This window comes from Rattus norvegicus, chromosome 10 (genome assembly GCF_036323735.1).
Source record: "Rattus norvegicus strain BN/NHsdMcwi chromosome 10, GRCr8, whole genome shotgun sequence".
NCBI lineage: Eukaryota > Metazoa > Chordata > Mammalia > Rodentia > Muridae > Rattus > Rattus norvegicus.
In genome coordinates, this window is record NC_086028.1 from 28243220 (window position 1) to 28262701 (window position 19482).

The 19482-nt window shown below is 42.6% G+C and overlaps 1 protein-coding gene and 1 long non-coding RNA gene across 3 annotated transcripts in view; one reads left to right on the forward strand and one right to left on the reverse strand.

The window, feature by feature from the left end:
- Atp10b (ATPase phospholipid transporting 10B) overlaps positions 1 to 9582 on the forward strand; it is a 256073-nt gene extending 246491 nt beyond the window's left edge. For both annotated transcript variants that reach the window (XM_017597619.3, XM_063270024.1), the window contains one exon: positions 6744 to 9582. In XM_017597619.3, the coding sequence (XP_017453108.1) occupies positions 6744 to 7230 (487 nt within the window). In that variant the 3' untranslated portion in view covers positions 7231 to 9582. The remainder of the gene's footprint in view (positions 1 to 6743) is intronic.
- Positions 1 to 19482, reverse strand: part of LOC134480670 (uncharacterized) — a 60438-nt gene that overhangs the window by 23153 nt on the left and 17803 nt on the right. The gene's annotated exons all lie outside the window — the stretch shown is intronic.

Sequence of the window (19482 nt, forward strand, 5' to 3'; positions counted from 1 at the left end):
AGAGAATGAAAGCACACAAACATAACCTCACATCCAAATATGAATATAAAGGGAAACAATAATCACTATTCCTTAATATCTCTCAATATCAATGGCCTCAACTCCCCAATAAAAAGACATAGATTAACAAACTGGATACGCAACGAGGACCCTGCATTCTGCTGCCTACAGGAAACACACCTCAGAGACAAAGACAGACACTACCTCAGAGTGAAAGGCTGGAAAACAACTTTCCAAGCAAATGGTCAGAAGAAGCAAGCTGGAGTAGCCATTCTAATATCAAATAAAATCAATTTCCAACTAAAAGTCATCAAAAAAGATAAGGAAGGACACTTCATATTCATCAAAGGAAAAATCCACCAAGATGAACTCTCAATCCTAAATATCTATGCCCCAAATACAAGGGCACCTACATACGTAAAAGAAACCTTACTAAAGCTCAAAACACACATTGCACCTCACACAATAATAGTGGGAGATTTCAACACCCCACTCTCATCAATGGACAGATCATGGAAACAGAAATTAAACAGTGATGTCGACAGACTAAGAGAAGTCATGAGCCAAATGGACTTAACGGATATTTATAGAACATTCTATCCTAAAGCAAAAGGATATACCTTCTTCTCAGCTCCTCATGGTACTTTCTCCAAAATTGACCATATAATTGGTCAAAAAACGGGCCTCAACAGGTACAGAAAGATAGAAATAATCCCATGCGTGCTATCGGACCACCACGGCCTAAAACTGGTCTTCAATAACAATAAGGGAAGAATGCCCACATATACGTGGAAATTGAACAATGCTCTACTCAATGATAACCTGATCAAGGAAGAAATAAAGAAAGAAATTAAAAACTTTTTAGAATTTAATGAAAATGAAGATACAACATACTCAAACTTATGGGACACAATGAAAGCTGTGCTAAGAGGAAAACTCATAGCGCTGAGTGCCTGCAGAAAGAAACAGGAAAGAGCATATGTCAGCAGCATGACAGCACACCTAAAAGCTCTAGAACAAAAAGAAGCAAATACACCCAGGAGGAGTAGAAGGCAGGAAATAATCAAACTCAGAGCTGAAATCAACCAAGTAGAAACAAAAAGGACCATAGAAAGAATCAACAGGACCAAAAGTTGGTTCTTTGAGAAAATCAACAAGATAGATAAACCCTTAGCCAGACTAACGAGAGGACACAGAGAGTGCGTCCAAATTAACAAAATCAGAAATGAAAAGGGAGACATAACTACAGATTCAGAGGAAATTCAAAAAATCATCAGATCTTACTATAAAAACCTATATTCAACAAAATTTGAAAATCTCCAGGAAATGGACAATTTCCTAGACAGATACCAGGTATCAAAGTTAAATCAGGAACAGATAAACCAGTTAAACAACCCCATAACTCCTAAGGAAATAGAAGCAGTCATTAAAGGTCTCCCAACCAAAAAGAGCCCAGGTCCAGATGGGTTTAGTGCAGAATTCTATCAAACCTTCATAGAAGACCTCATACCAATATTATCCAAACTATTCCACAAAATTGAAACAGATGGAGCCCTACCGAATTCCTTCTACGAATCTACAATTACTCTTATACCTAAACCACACAAAGACACAACAAAGAAAGAGAACTTCAGACCAATTTCCCTTATGAATATCGACGCAAAAATACTCAATAAAATTCTGGCAAACCGAATTCAAGAGCACATCAAAACAATCATCCACCATGATCAAGTAGGCTTCATCCCAGGCATGCAGGGATGGTTTAATATACGGAAAACCATCAACGTGATCCATTATATAAACAAACTGAAAGAACAGAACCACATGATCATTTCATTAGATGCTGAGAAAGCATTTGACAAAATTCAACACCCCTTCATGATAAAAGTCCTGGAAAGAATAGGAATTCAAGGCCCATACCTAAACATAGTAAAAGCCATATACAGCAAACCCATTGCTAACATTAAACTAAATGGAGAGAAACTTGAAGCAATCCCACTACAATCAGGGACTAGACAAGGCTGCCCACTCTCTCCCTACTTATTCAATATAGTTCTTGAAGTTCTAGCCAGAGCAATCAGACAACAAAAGGAGATCAAAGGGATACAGATCGGAAAAGAAGAGGTCAAAATATCACTATTTGCAGATGATATGATAGTATATTTAAGTGATCCCAAAAGTTCCACCAGAGAACTACTAAAGCTGATAAACAACTTCAGCAAAGTGGCTGGGTATAAAATTAACTCAAATAAATCAGTTGCCTTCCTCTATACAAAAGAGAAACAAGCCGAGAAAGAAATTAGGGAAACGACACCCTTCATAATAGACCCAAATAATATAAAGTACCTCGGTGTGACTTTAACCAAGCAAGTAAAAGATCTGTACAATAAGAACTTCAAGACACTGAAGAAAGAAATTGAAGAAGACCTCAGAAGATGGAAAGATCTCCCATGCTCATGGATTGGCAGGATTAATATAGTAAAAATGGCCATTTTACCAAAAGCAATCTACAGATTCAATGCAATCCCCATCAAAATACCAATCCAATTCTTCAAAGAGTTAGACAGAACAATTTGCAAATTCATCTGGAATAACAAAAAACCCAGGATAGCTAAAGCTATCCTCAACAATAAAAGGACTTCAGGGGGAATCACTATCCCTGAACTCAAGCAGTATTACAGAGCAATAGTGATAAAAACTGCATGGTATTGGTACAGAGACAGACAGATAGACCAATGGAATAGAATTGAAGACCCAGAAATGAACCCACACACCTATGGTCACTTGATTTTTGACAAAGGAGCCAAAACCATCCAATGGAAAAAAGATAGCATTTTCAGCAAATGGTGCTGGTTCAACTGGAGGGCAACATGTAGAAGAATGCAGATCGATCCATGCTTATCACCCTGTACAAAGCTTAAGTCGAAGTGGATCAAGGACCTCCACATCAAACCAGACACACTCAAACTAATAGAAGAAAAACTAGGGAAGCATCTGGAACACATGGGCACTGGAAAAAATTTCCTGAACAAAACACCAATGGCTTATGCTCTAAGATCAAGAATTGACAAATGGGATCTCATAAAACTGCAAAGCTTCTGTAAGGCAAAGGACACTGTGGTTAGGACAAAACGGCAACCAACAGATTGGGAAAAGATCTTTACCAACCCTACAACAGATAGAGGCCTTATATCCAAAATATACAAAGAACTCAAGAAGTTAGACCGCAGGGAAACAAATAACCCTATTAAAAAATGGGGTTCAGAGCTAAACAAAGAATTCACAGCTGAGGAATGCCGAATGGCTGAGAAACACCTAAAGAAATGTTCAACATCTTTAGTCATAAGGGAAATGCAAATCAAAACAACCCTGAGATTTCACCTCACACCAGTGCGATTGGCTAAGATCAAAAACTCAGGTGACAGCAGATGCTGGCGAGGTTGTGGAGAAAGAGGAACACTCCTCCATTGTTGGTGGGATTGCAGACTGGTAAAACCATTCTGGAAAGCAGTCTGGAGGTTCCTCAGAAAATTGGACATTGAACTGCCTGAGGATCCAGCTATACCTCTCTTGGGCATATACCCAAAAGATGCCTCAACATATAAAAGAGACACGTGCTCCACTATGTTCATCGCAGCCTTATTTATAATAGCCAGAAAATGGAAAGAACCCAGATGCCCTTCAACAGAGGAATGGATACAGAAAATGTGGTACATCTACACAATGGAATACTACTCAGCTATCAAATACAACGAGTTTATGAAATTCGTAGGCAAATGGTTGGAACTGGAAAATATCATCCTGAGTGAACTAACCCAATCACAGAAAGACATACATGGTATGCACTCATTGATAAGTGGCTATTAGCCCAAATGCTTGAATTACCCTAGATCCCTAGAACAAAGGAAACTCAAGACGGATGATCAAAATGTGAATGCTTCACTCCTTCTTTAAATGAGGAAAAAGAATACCCTTGGCAGGGAAGGGAGAGGCAAAGATTAAAACAGAGACTGAAGGAACACCCATTCAGAGCCTGTCCCACATTTGGCCCATACATATACAGCCACCCAATTGGACTAGATGGATGAAGCAAAGAAGTGCAGACCGACAGGAGCCGGATGTAGATCGCTCCTGAGAGACACAGCCAGAATACAGCAAATACAGAGGCGAATGCCAGCAGCAAACCACTGAACTGAGAATAGGTCCCCTATTGAAGGAATCAGAGAAAGAACTGGAAGAGCTTGAAGGGGCTCGAGACCCCAAAAGTACAACAATGCCAAGCAACCAGAGCTTCCAGGGACTAAGCCACTACCTAAAGACTATACATGGACTGACCCTGGACTCTGACCCCATAGGTAGCAATGAATATCCTAGTAAGAGCACCAGTGGAAGGGGAAGCCCTGGTCCTGCTAAGACTGAACCCCCAGTGAACTAGTCTATGGGGGGAGGGCGGCAATGGTGGGAGGGTTGGGAGGGGAACACCCATAAGGAAGGGGAGGGGGGAGGGGGATGTTTGCCCGGAAACCGGGAAAGGGAATAACACTCGAAATGTATATAAGAAATACTCAAGTTAATAAAAAAAAAAAAATTTTTTAATTCATCATCTAAATTACATTCAATAATTGTTTAAAAATTATTATTCTAGGGGAGGGACTAAATTCAGATAAAGATACAAGTTATAAGATAAAATATAAAGCTAATTGTTCTTCTAGTTCTAAATCTGCTAAGGAGTTTTTGTTTTGGTACAAGTTATAAGATAAAATATAAAGCTAATTGTTCTTCTAGTTCTAAATCTGCTAAGGAGTTTTTGTTTTGGTTAAATACATAAGAAACATTTGACAGTGAAATTGTACAATTTGCTGTTAGCCTCTATTTCTTCAGAATGGTTGTTCTAGCTGTAAAGAAGTTCAGTAAAATGTATAGACTATGGAACTGATAATCCTGACGTGTGTTGTTTATGTTTGTAGGTCTGTTTTTACAATAAAGTTTGTAAAATTAAAAAAAAAAAAAAAAAAAGAAAATGCTGGCATAAGTACAGTAAACGAGAGACTAGCCTGTAGATCTAGAGTCCTTAGGTCTGACCATAACTTGACATCAGATAGACTGCTGGATTGGTTTCTACATCTGTATACAAAGGGAAACAAAGGTATAGTTATGCATTGTACAAACACGCTTAAGAAATGAGAGCCACAGCATCAGGCAATTTCATTATAGTACAAACGTCACAAAATACGCAATGTCTCCAGCTGATGGAATCATGTGTGCCCTATCATGAACAGAGAGAGCCTTTTGTTCCTCAAGTGTACCAAGCACATGGATTTTTTTTTTTTTTTAGGAGAATTGAGTCAGTACTCAGCAAAGCACTTCAAGCAGTCCTGGTACAGAATAAGCATTAACTGTTGTGTGTCGCTGGTGCGTTCAGGCTTCCTCTGCACTACCAGAGGCAGTCACCATTAACTTTGAGCACTCAGAGTCCAATAATGACAGTCTCTGCCAAGTTAGATTCTAAGAGCCCTTTTAACAATGACATTTTAAGAAGTAGACAACTGTTATGGGAAGAATCCACTCAGGACCCCCAAGACCAAGTTTTCAGCTCAAAGGAGACTAATTTGCCCCAGAGGGTCAGAGGGCAAGAAATAAGAGACTAAAGACAAGAAATGGAGGATGGGGGAGAAAAGGAAGGGAACAAGGGAGAGGGGGAATATTTATCCTGGAATGGGACAAAGGACAGTCTCTGGATAGAAAGGAGACAGACTTAATGCATAGGAAAATGATGTTTTATAAAAGTACCAGAGGAAACTCCCCGTTAGGATGGGGGTATCTAATTTTAATTGGGTGTGTTAATTAGATGAGCCAAAGGAAGCTTTTGATTGCTAGACTTCAATACTTTGATAGCTAGACCTTGGTAATCAGCCTGGGAAGGAGGAAGTGGCTAAGAGAGTAGACCTGGGTGGCCAGCTTGAGGAATCTAATCTAATGAGTATTAGCAAAGCAGAGGGAATGTGAGAGAAGGGCAATGCCTGCCAGACCATGCTCCTCCAGCTGGCCAGAATCCCTTGGTAAGGCTCCAAAGATCTCTAAAGGAAGACCCTAGATTCAGCTAGTATGCAAAGGCAAAGAGCATTTATTCTGCAGAAATTATCAGCACGCAGGGTCAGACATTCTCCGAAATGGCAACCCCAGACAAAGGCAGGCAGACCTTCTTATAGGGAACTAGAGGTCTAGAAGGATTAGGTAATCTCTAATGTGATTGGTAGGGGCCAAAGCGGTGACATTAGTATCACTTTGATTAGCTACAATGTTAGTTCTTCTATATTTAGAGAGTGGGTTGGGTAATCTAAAACTGTATTGTGCTGGGGAAGACACAGGGGTCAGCTTCTGATTAACTTGTGCTGAGTGGTCAGTGGTCTGCATTTCTATGTCATGAGTGGTTAGCTATAGGATGCAGTAGGACTGTCCGGCACTGATGATCCATCCTGGGAAAAGACATTTTCCCATTTCTGCAATTATCCTGAGGTTATTCTTTAGGAAGGGGTTTTATGGTCTGTTCCTGGAGCTGGTGTTTTATGGCCTAATTTTTGGGACATATGGTCTATTCCTAGAGCTAGTAACTTATGGCCTTCTTTATCGAAATCAGGCCTGGTCCTTAAGTAGAGACAAATGGGATTTATGTTGTTCTTTTACCTTTAACAACAATTCAAAAACCGTCCCCTTTTTTTTTTTTTCCTTTTATTTCCCATTAGGTATTTTCTCCTGTCTCTACAAGGGACATATGGGAAGTCTCTAATCTCAAAAGCTCAGAAAATTGACAAGCTGCCCATAGACAAAAGAAACCTTGAGATCCAGAATTGGAGAAGCAAACAGAGGCCTACCCCTGCTTCTGCTTCTGCCGCAGCTCCTGCCACTGGCACTGTCCACACTCAGCCCCCGTGTTGTCCAGTACCACCTGAAGCCCAGCAGGACTTTGGAGCCAGTACCTCAAAGAGCTCTAGCCCTCCCAGACAGAAGCAAGTCGAAGACTGGGTTCTCCAAGGTCCAAGGTGCAGTAGAGAGCATTCTAAGGATGACACGTGCTCACGAGATACCTTGGCTAAACTTTCTTCTGGAGAATGCCTTCTGGACCCAAACAGGACAGTGGCTCCCACTGCCTACTCCAGGGGTCAGAAGGATGCATCTCGACACTCAAGCAAAGGAAGCCATCGCAGATCTCAGAGTTCACTGACCATATGAGGGTCTACAGAAATCAGAGACGGATATAAACGCAGAAGAGATGACTCAATCACTGAGCAATCACTCTGTAGAGAGATGACTGACAGTTGTATCAATTCTCCTCACCAGGGTTGACTGCCTTCAGGAAATGCTGGCCCCTAAAGGGTTGGAGAAAAACTTGACTGCTGGGCCAGTTGACTCTGGCTTTATTCTGCTGCCAGGAAGCACATCTTGAGAACGATAGTCTGGATGCAGATATGGTTTTGCTGCATTGTGTTCTCACAGCCCAAGCATGCCCTTATGAGCTTCTAAGTAAAGCCGTGACCTAATGCAACTGGGCAGTACGTATCCACGCCTCCAACCAGTATTATAGACCTTGGGAATGTATCAGAATGTGGAAGTTACTAGGTTTGTCAAACCATCACTTCACCTCAGGAGTTCAAGCTTCAGAAGAGACCTGCACACACTAGGGCTTCATCTCAAGATCACTACAACACCATCTCTTCCACACACAGAATGGGTTTGCTTCTTTCGTCTACTCCATTGGTTCTCAACCTTCCTAATGATGCAACCCTTTAATACACTTCTTCATGTTCTGGTGATGCCCCCCCAACCACAAAATTATTTTGTTGCTACTTCATAATTGTAATTTTGCTACTGTTATGAACCGTAAAATAAATACCTGATATGCAACCCACCAGGTTGAAAACCACTGCCCTAGGCCAGCCGAAGATGAAAATGATTTACACACAGTACAACAGATACTGCCAAAGGCTGTGGGTTTGCAACTCATGTAAGTAGCAGAAGAATATGCATACTAAAGGTTTTCACTAGTGGACCACATGCCCCACCATCTAAGGAATATTCTAAAAAGATATGGCATTCTCTTCATCAAACCACTTATTTATTTTGAAATAAAATTACCCATCCTCATTCATCGCTTTCAATAGGAAAAATCAGAGATGAGATCTTAACACTGCTTCACTCAGGAAGAGACTCACATGACAGAGCAACTATGAATGCAAAGTGACATCTTCAAGTTTAAAACCTACACCAATCAGCTTATTCAAGAATGTCACAGCCATTGCTGACCCATGATTCAGCTAAGTTAAGCAATCATGGGGAAAGAACTATATGTACTTCGTATCCCTATAAATTGTAAATGCTAAAAATGTTAAAGAACTCAAAGAAGTATTTCTCCAAAAGGTTGTCAAGAGAATCTAGATCTTCTATGGCTTATTTTCAAGTCTTCAGGGTTAAGTCAAGGAGTGTTCTTTACCCCAGTCTTCCTAAGACAGTGCCTATATATTGGACAAAAAGTCCAAGGATAGCCTATCATTGCATTAAACCTTTGTACCCAACTCATCACCACCAGGTATGAGTTGCCCTGTCACTTAAATAATTTCTCAACAATGACCCAAAGAGCTCCACAGTCAAGATGGCAAATGGCAGAGTGACTTCGTGTCCAGGCTGGTGAAAAAACAAAAAGCTGGAAAGGCCATTTGGAGGACTATCCTAAACCTCTCCTGTGTAATGATGCCAGCATGAGGCAGAAGGACTTGAGTATCCTACAGAAAAATTGATATGGTCATGCGAGAGGTAGGAGGATAGGGTATAGGTAATCCTACCAATCAGGTATAAGTTGCTCCAGGTGAAAAGATTCACCAAAACTTGGATTTCGCCCCATCCCAACCCCAACCCCATTTTCCCTATGACACTCCCTGTCTGTAATCCCAGCAATATTCTAAAAAATAACGGAGCATTGGCTCTAGCAGATTGGAGTTTAGGTGTTTGCTTTTTCCCAGAAGTCCTTAAAGGACCTTGAAGCAGGTCACCATGCTTGCAAATTAAGTTTAAGCAACTCTACCTCCTGGCAGAAGGACAGAATCCAAATCGCATGCAGTGCAATTCGAAGCTTTCAGAAGCACGGGCAGTACACAGTAGGAACAGAGAGAGTCTCACCCCAGAAGGAAAAGAGGGATAGGAAAACCAAAGGAAAATGCAACACCCAAGCCCTTACAAAAACCCATGCTCTACTCAGAACTCTGATGCTGCTTTTTTCTTGCCTGACCAACCAACTCCCTTTGCCTGTGATGGGCCCATTTTTACAGTTTCCCACGTGCTGGGGAGCCTGGGCCAATCTGGTCACAAGTGGCCACTTTTGCCATTCTTCATGGACCAAACCAACTGTGTGACTGTCTGATATGCCACCTCACTCAGAGGGAAGCTCTAACGTTCCCTCTATAATGTAATGCTAGTAACTGTATGTAGTATATGTTGTATGTGTATAATCTTTGTACTGATAGACCGGAAACATGTCATCATTTTTTTAGAAAGAAAAATAAACTTGGTTTTTCCATAGTTCCCTACCAATCTGAAACTCTTATTAGTCTGTCAATACATTATCATTACATATCATGACTATTCATTCATTCATTCATCCTTCATTGCATTCACTCATGCATCTGTCCAAATAACTTCAGTAAATCCCTACTGGATACTTTTCAGTGTAACTTGGGCCTGCCCTCACTTGTACCTACATTCCCAGAGTTCATGGCATTAGGAATACTTGGCCCAGCATGAGAGTGGAGCACAAACTACATCTCTGGGCTGCAAGAACTGGAAGCAGCCCATGAAGCACAAAATACAAGAAATCAAACTCAGCTACTTCTCTCCTGCAAACCTAGCACACACACCCAAAACCTAGGCTGACTTCGGCATCCTTCTTTTCCTTCATTGTCAGTGTGAGTGCTTATAGCACAAACATGAGGGTAGACTTTAAATCTCTGATACCTACATAAAAGCCTATGTGTAGTGAGATGCATTCGTAACCCTTGTACTGTAGCAGAGATGTGAGGAGGGCAGAAGGAAAAGAATCTCTGGGATTTGGTGGTTGCAAACCAAGTTCAGTAAGAGCATTTGTTTCGAGGCAAAGAATGATAGAAGATGGATATCCACTCTTCTCTGTCCTCCATGTGCACAAATACCACACATCAGACACATGCACACACATACATGTATGCATGGGGACACAGACAGACAGACAGACAGCAGAGAACAAAGTGATCAGTGTGACTAGAACTCAGACAATGGCCTGGATGCTAATAACTGTATTGGGTTACTTTACTGTGTGCTATATAACATGCATCACCATCTAACACCACAGCAACCCTGCATGGTAAAGACTTATCTAGCCTGGTCCGATAGCTTCAACTACACCACTACTAACTCAAAGCTCCATACATTGGCCTCGCCCTTACTTTGGCTAATGTCAATGGAGCTCATATGTATCTGGGACCCCAGCTGAAGAATCGGTATCTTCTTCCTTCATGGTCTCTCATCGTCGAGGAGGCCAGCTAGGTCTTGTCACATGGTTTCAGAATTGTAAAAAGGAAAAGGAGTTGTATGACCTCGTAAGATCTATGCTGAGAACTTGTATACTTGCTGACCACCAGGCTCCATGAAAGCAGTCACTTCTTTCAAAAATACTCACTATCTTTTCATGAGAGGCACCATAAAGAAATTGAATGCCATTTGCAGTCATCCATCCCCACCTCGTAGAGGAAGACAGTGAGGTAGAGAGAACTCACACAACAATGCAGTCCCATGGTTAGCAAGTGGTCAGGTGGTATTCTAACCCTGGGAGTCTGAAAGCAGTGGCTGTGAGCTTAGCCAGAGATGCACGACTCAAGGTAAGACCAGAGGTAGGGAGATCCCGATGACATTCTCTTGAGAGGCAGGGCTTCACAGTAGTGAGGGTGCCCTAATTTCATCCAAATCTGGCACAAGCCAGCAATGTGGCCTAAAGAAAGACAATTCCAAACCATGTCAAGCCAGGCTGCAGCCCAAAGTAAAGTAAGCATTTAGCAGGAACCTAAGCTAATCCTTACACTGCCTTAAAATAATCTCCTGTGCAGCCATTCCCAACTCCAAAGTGGGCACCACTGAGCCCTGTTGAACCCTTTCCACTGAAGCCTTTTGGTGCCACCTAGCAGGATAGAAGGAGGTACTGCACCTGGGGTTGGGGGTTGGGGTGGCTTCAGGCATTGGTATCCTGTTGAGGACATTGAGTCGGCCTAGAGCTAAGAACTAGAGACCAGATTTCAAGTCTTGGTTTTGTGGTTTCTATGGTGACTCGAAACAAATTCTTTCAGGAGTTTTTTCCCTGAAACTGTTCATCTCAGTTTCCCCAGCCTCTCGAGTTGGGCCCTCAGTTGATTCTAGAAGCTATCTGGGGAAGCTGGTTATGATGTAGGAATGTTCTCAGACATAGCCTAAGACTGTGGTCTACTATCCGTGTGGCTGTATGAGTCTGTATCACATGCACACATAAACACAGAGAATGGAAAAGCCCATAAAGACATTAGTTTCCTGCTGTGTCCCTGGCGCTTAGAATATAACATCCTATGATATGCTGCCATTGGAGACATCATGAATGGGATTGGTTTCAGGGATAGAGTGAAGCTGAGGAGGCATCAATCCTTTCGGGGAAGATAACAAACCTCCAATCCTTTGGAGGACCTTGGCTGACTTTTCAGATCAGTAGATAGATGTTGAGAAACTGTTGTGTAAGGGGATCCATAATGAAGGGCTGAAGCACTCAACCCTTCCAACCGTCAAGAAGGAAGCCAGAGCAAATATGTACCTTTCTTTTACATAGACCCTCAGGCACCTCCTCAACCCTTCCATCTACCCTCAACAAATATGATTGCTTACTATGTGAATGATGCCCAGAGCCTATATTCCTGTGCCCCTTCAAATACAACTTTTCCTCAAAGTCATACCTCTGTGGATAGCTGAACAGACACTGTCTCTACAGCAGTCTGTAAGAGGGTTCACCCCTCACACGAAGGCCTGAGGAAAGGTTCCTCTGACATAAATTACAGAAAGGCTAGCCAACCAAACACTTGACTGAAATCTAAAGAAAGTATTTTCCTACACTTTTTGAACAAATAATCTTAATTAGGGTTAGTTGTAGGTGAATGGGTGAGTGGGTGTTTTTTTTTTAAATCACCTAGCCAGTGGCTGCAATGCTAAATAAAATGTCTCTTCCTTACCCAGCAACCATAATTACCTACCAACATAATTATCCCTTCAGAGAGGGGTGGAGCCTTGTCTTAGTCACTGTTCTATTGCAGTGAAGAGACATCAATGACCAAGGCAACTTTTATAAAGAAAAACATTTAGTTGAGGACTTACTCACAGATTCAGAGGTTTAGTCCATTTTCACTGGGGTAGAGAGCATGACGGCTCTGGAGCAATAGCTGAAAACTACATCCTGAGCCACCAGCCAAGAGAAAGACTCTGGGCCTAGGCATGGCCTTTTGAAACCTCAAAGCCCACCCCCAGTGACACACATCCTCCAACAAGTCTATACCTCCTAATCTTTTTCAAATAGCGTCATTCCCTGATGACTGAGCATTCAAAACTCTGAGGCTATGGGGACCATTCTTACTTAAACCACCACAATCCTTATGAGCACCTCTGGCTCATAATGTTAAAGGGGCCCAGTCTTGCACATGAGACTGGTAATGGAAAATGTTTTTCTTTAGGTCAACAGCCATTTCTCCTACAACTAACCTGTGTATTCCCACAGATGAAAGGTTGCTATTAAATGTGGATGATGATTACCAATCCTATAACAGATAGAGGCCTTATATCCAAAATATACAAAGAACTCAAGAAGTTAGACCGCAGGGAAACAAATAACCCTATTAAAAAATGGGGTTCAGAGCTAAACAAAGAATTCACAGCTGAGGAATGCCGAATGGCTGAGAAACACCTAAAGAAATGTTCAACATCTTTAGTCATAAGGGAAATGCAAATCAAAACAACCCTGAGATTTCACCTCACACCAGTGAGAATGGCTAAGATCAAAAACTCAGGTGACAGCAGATGCTGGCGAGGATGTGGAGAAAGAGGAACACTCCTCCATTGTTGGTGGGATTGCAGACTGGTAAAACCATTCTGGAAATCAGTCTAGAGGTTCCTCAGAAAATTGGACATTGATCTGCCTGAGGATCCAGCCATACCTCTCTTGGGCATATACCCAAAAGATGCCTCAACATATAAAAGAGACACGTGCTCCACTATGTTCATCGCAGCCTTATTTATAATAGCCAGAAACTGGAAAGAACCCAGATGCCCTTCAACAGAGGAATGGATACAGAAAATGTGGTACATCTACACAATGGAATATTACTCAGCTATCAAAAACAACGAGTTTATGAAATTCGTAGGCAAATGGTTGGAACTGGAAAATATCATCCTGAGTGAGCTAACCCACTCACAGAAAGACATACATGGTATGCACTCATTGATAAGTGGCTATTAGCCCAAATGCTTGAATTACCCTAGATCCCTAGAACAAAGGAAACTCAAGACGGATGATCAAAATGTGAATGCTTCACTCCTTCTTTAAATGAGGAAAAAGAATACCCTTGGCAGGGAAGGGAGAGGCAAAGATTAAAACAGAGACTGAAGGAACACCCATTCAGAGCCTGCCCCACAGCTGGCCCATACATATACAGCCACCCAATTAGACAAGATGGATGAAGCAAAGAAGTGCAGACCGACAGGAGCCGGATGTAGATCGCTCCTGAGAGACACAGCCAGAATACAGCAAATACAGAGGCGAATGCCAGCAGCAAACCACTGAACTGAGAATAGGTCCCCCGTTGAAGGAATCAGAGAAAGAACTGGAAGAGCTTGAAGGTGCTCGAGACCCCAAAAGTACAACAATGTCAAGCAACCAGAGCTTCCAGGGACTAAGCCACTACCTAAAGACTATACATGGACTGACTCTGGACTCTGTCCCCATAGGTAGCAATGAATATCCTAGTAAGAGCACCAGTGGAAGGGGAAGCCCTGGGTCCTGCTAAGACTGAACCCCCAGTGAACTAGACTATGCGGGGAGGGTGGCAATGGGGGGAGGTTTGGGAGGGGAACACCCATAAGGAAGGGGAGGGGGGAGGGTGATGTTTGTCCGGAAACCGGGAAAGGGAATAACACTTGAAATGTATATAAGAAATACTCAAGTTAATAAAAAAAATAAAAAATGTGGATGATGAAATCCAACAGAGAGACAGATAGCTGTGTCCCGGGTCATTCGGCAATCTGTAAGCAAGACTAAGATCAGAACGCTTCTCTCCTGACACCCATCTTCAACTATTTCATCAGCCAAAGAGAGAAAAAAATACCAATGCTTTCCAAAGCTGTTTGCACATTTTAAGAGACATCCTCTCACAGACATGAACACAGGCAAAAAACAGCAATGCACATTAAAAAAAGATAAAGAGGATTGTTGCACCAAATGCATAGAATGATATGAGGCCACATGATAAACGAGAGAAGAGAAATCCTGAATAGAAATCCGTGTGTAGTGCTTGGAATAAGAATATCCCCCATAGGCTTGTGTATTTGAATACTTGGTCACCAGTTGGAGGCACTGACTGAGCAGGGCTGGATTGCTGGAGGAGGTATTCTTTGGGAGTTGACTTTGAGAGATCATAGCTTGACCTACTTCCACTTTGCTCTGTGTCCTTTATAGCTGCATTTGAGGATGTGATCCCTCACCTTCTTGCTCCAACCATCATGCCTGCCATAATGAACTCTTCCCTCTGGAGCCACAAGCCCAAACATACTCTGCTATGATACTTTATCACACAGACAGAAAGTTAACTAATGCAGAGTCCTTCTAGAACTCCTCATGTTACCATGTTTGCAGAGGAATAGCCTGAAGGGGAAGAGAGATGGGCTATACCAGCAAAAAGCTTCCTTCAGAGTTCTTTTGTCCTGCTTGCAGAGGCAGAAATGAATTCTAAAAGCTCCATCAAGTGCTGCTATAGAGCCCCAAGCCTTCAGAAGAACTCTCTCTCTCTCTCTCTCTCTCTCTCTCTCTCTCTCTCCCCCTCACTCCCTCCCTCCCATGCACACACACACACACACACACACACACACACACACACACTTTTGTCCTTTTCCTGGATGTATAAGACAAATATGTGAAAATAAGCATGTACTGTGTTCTCCCATGGAAAACATTCAAGCTGGAAAATCAAGAGTCTTGGGCAAAAACAGTCACTAAGACTCTAGTCAAGTGCAATTCCTTTTAAAGAGTAAGGGAAAAAGCCCCAATGAGGATGCAAAAGAGTCACTTCTGAGCCTCAAAGTCTCCATGCTCTTTCTCCACAGTGGCATTGGAGCTTTCCAAGGTAAAATTTTATGCCACCCTCCTGGATCACTATCAGTTGGGTCCAGACCCTTCATGATCATCATGACCTAACAATGAGAGGTTTCCTCCTTGGCAAGCCATCCTTTTCAATAGCACTGATTTGCTTTATGGCAAAGAAGTAGGCCTAAGAATTCTCAAGTCAGGACAGCAATTAAGGATGGAGAGATAGACACCTTTATCTAGGCAACTCCATTGGACAGGACTGCCTACATCTGAGGTTGTTGCAGATACAACAGGAGATACAGTGGGATGGACATTTCTGTTCTTGTTTAGGTGAGTATGTGACTGAGTCAAGAGTCAAACCTGTTGCACTAGCTAGCTTTGTGTGTCAACTTGACACAAGCTGGAGTTATCACAGAGAAAGGAACCTCAGTTGGGGAAATGCCTCCATGACATCCAGCTGTAAGGCATTTTCTCAACTAGTGATCAAGGGGGGAGGGCCCAGCCCATTGTGGGTGGTGCCATCCCTGGGCTGGTAGTCTTGGGTTCTATAAGAAAGCAAGCTGAGCAAGCCAGTAAGAAACATCCCTCCATGGCCTCTATATCAGCTCCTGCTTCCTGACCTGTTTGAGTACCAGTCCTGACTTCCTTTGGTGATGAACAGCAATGTGGAAGTGTAAGCTAAATAAACTCTTTCCTCCCCAACGTGCTTCTTGGTCATGATGTTTGTGCAGGAATAGGAACCCTGACTAAGACACATGTGTTGCTCAACTTCAGGCTCCAGAAATAAATTATCAAGCCACCCTCCTTCTAAAAGAAAGCTTTCAAAGGCCCCCAATTGGATCTAAGAGTCAGGAGATCATTTCTCATTCTTGCAAATTTCTTATTGTGAAATTTTTCTTTCTTATCTATTTAAAATAAGGAGGTTGGTCTGAAGGACTCCCGAGCCAGTGATTTTCCTGAACTCTGCCTTCTCATCCATGAAAACATTTATGAAGTCATTCTAAAAGCCCTTAAAACTTTTATTCAAGAGATCTCACTAAGAAATCTAATTTTTTTGTAGTGACAGTGTTAGAAGCCCAGATGGAACTAACTCTTTGAAAGGAAAATGAAAGGCACTGGGAGGTCAACAGAAAACCAGCTGAGCATTAGCAAATTGCAAATATAGATTGGAGGAGGGAGGAATAGGTAGGTGGTAGGAAATAAACCTGAAGGATATTGAGATAAATAAGAAAAGAGTCACTAGGGCTTCATTCACAGGCCTACCTCCTAAGCCAGGTATTCACTTGACCCTTCATCACCTGACCTTGCCTGACCTTGCCTGACCTTGCAGGCTTGGAGGCTGGGCTGTTAGGAAACATAGTAAATCTCCTGCTTACTATTCTGAGCACACTCTGTATCTCCCAATCCCTGTACCTCTGCTGTTCCCTTCATGGGCTCTACCCAGAGCAATGGTTCAATGGCCCCATCTCCAATTCAGACCTGCAAACAGATACTTTATTGCATGAAGTTATTTCTCCAAAAGCTTTTGCACATCTCTTGTAGAAGCCAGCACAGACCTCTGCTAGTTACCTATGCCTCTTGGTGTTTGTCACTCCCAAAAGACTGGTGTCATCAAAGGTTCAACGTTAGTTCTTCCGAGGCTTGGCAATGAGCACAATAGGATAGCTCAGAATAATGTCCTCATATCTAATCCTAAATACAGACCCAGAAGACAGAAGTTGAAGACCTATCTTCCCTGACTTGTCCTACTTCTTTTTCTCTCCATATGCAAAGACCAGATGATGACCCAATGTTCAAAAATTCAGGGAAATTAATAGTTCCTGGTACCCTATGTATTCAAGGGGCTCAAGCCACAGAGGGCTCGCTCTCTCAAATTCTCATTCCCTCTACTCTTCCTCCTTCCATTTCCTGTCTTTCCTGCCTCCAGAACACCTCTTACAAACTATTTTCTCTCTCAAAAACATCTCTAGGTCAGTTGGTATAAATGGGCTGAGCCTTATCCCACAGGAATAAGAAAATCCCATTCTCTTTTCTGGCCTTTTCTTTCTAGTCTCTACTTTTGACTAATAGCCTCAGTCTTCTCAGTCTCTGTGTTATAAGACTGGGGACAGCCTAGGAGGGAAATGAGGGCATGAAGAGGAAAGGGGACTCACCATGTACAATACAAAAATGTCTTAGGCAAATGTCCACCGATATGCCATCAGAGTTTCTATTGTTATTTATCCTCACTTTATAAGGAAGTACTCCAAGGCTCAAAAGAGCTAAGTGGCTTTTCCAAGAATGTACTGTTAATAAGAACAGAGCCGACATTCTGATCCAATCTTGGACTGCTTACTGAACCACTAAGGAACCTGGTCTTTTGGCAGCAGTGGGTTGTGCATATGATTTTCTAGAACAATCTTATGTCCGTGACCTCCCTCCAGGTGTCAGCCTGAAACTCTAGCTGATTAAAATCCCTGCCTTGTTTCTTCCCAGAGTTCCCACTGGGACACGCTCCACACGATGACTGACACGGAGCCTGGGAGAAGTGGCATGGGGGAAGACATGTTGACATTGGCCCAGCTCTAATGAGAGCTCCAATAGCCCAAGCTGTACCTACTAGACAAACCAGACACATGTTAGTCTCGGCCTCAGCTCCCTCCCCTCGTGGGCTTGCTCACATGGGCACGTTCAAGGGGACTCTGTCTGAACCGTAATACTGGAGAAAAAAATACAGGCATCCAACTCTGACTCTCTTCTTATTTTTAATTAGAAATTTCCATTAAGACCACTACAGCAATGAGGCACACACCAGGCAATATACTTCAGGACAATTAGCACACTCCTCAGGTGGCTAAAATGGCCCGGCTCTGGCCTGGGGCCCACATAATTGCACCAAAACATACAGCCCACCAGGAGACTCCCGTTTCAAATGGAAAAAACAATTAGTCATGCATCTATTGGGCAGTTAGATCCATAGGACATAATTTAGTATTCATAATTTAAAAGATTGCCAGGAGTGGGAGTATATGGAAATCATTTCCGTGTGTTCATAAACAAATTTCTATCCTTCACATCCAACACGTGACTAATGCTGAGGTCAGAGAGGTAAGTGTACGAGGCAGGCTGGCCTTAACTGTGTGTTGGGATCACCAGAGGCACAAGCATTCCATTCTTGGAGTGTGTGAAATAATTAGTGGGGCAAGTAGCTTCTGGAACCCCTATGTACCTCCCTGAATTCCCAAGCCACTAATTAAAACCTGCCCGTAAGACAGCTCCTGGCTGAGTCACTGTGATGATTCTGAAGAGTAAATAAAACGAGCAAATTACAAGAGCAGAAGGACCTCTCGGAACATCGGGAGAGCTGTAGCAAGCCACCCCCAGGCTCCCAAGACTCTGTTTGAAGCCTTCCTCTTGGATTCCACAAGCACAAGCATTCTGAAGGTTTTTGCTAGTCCCTCTTGGCTCACGCTGAACCGATGCACAACTTCAACAAGCCGGCAGCGCAGCTGTAATTATTATTCAACTGGCATTTCCACTGCGCACTCAAAGCCTTGTTCCTTCGGCCTTTTCAAATCCAATTCAGACCAAAGTAATCTCTGCCCTTGCATCTGGGTTCAGGCAGAAGCAATTGTTAAGACTGCAGATTACCGTTTATTAGCATTTATTGAACAGCAGAGGAGCCCTGCACGTTACTGGTTGTCACTAGGTCTCTGATTTTCCAACTAAAATTAACAAGCCAGCAAGGCATTTATATCGGGGCAGGAGGGAGGCATTTCGGGGAGGGGGGAGAATGCTATTGATGCTTTTCATAGGGACCTATTGACAGACTGTGAGACTTTGAAGGGATGATGGGTTAATAGAAGGCAGCCACTCTTTGAATGTTCCCTTGAAAGTCCCCTGTAGTCATTCTTATTTGTGGATCTACAGAAAGCGATAAAGCTAAGAAAGCATTGATACAAATCCTGAACTAATCTACTGGATGACCTTGAGCAAATCACTCTATCTCCTTCAGGACTCTGCTCATCTCCAAAAAGAGTTAACAAAATCAGTTGCTATGCTCAAACAGTGTTCCTCAAAGCCACTGCGCAGACGCAATCCAATCGGAGAATCGGGTT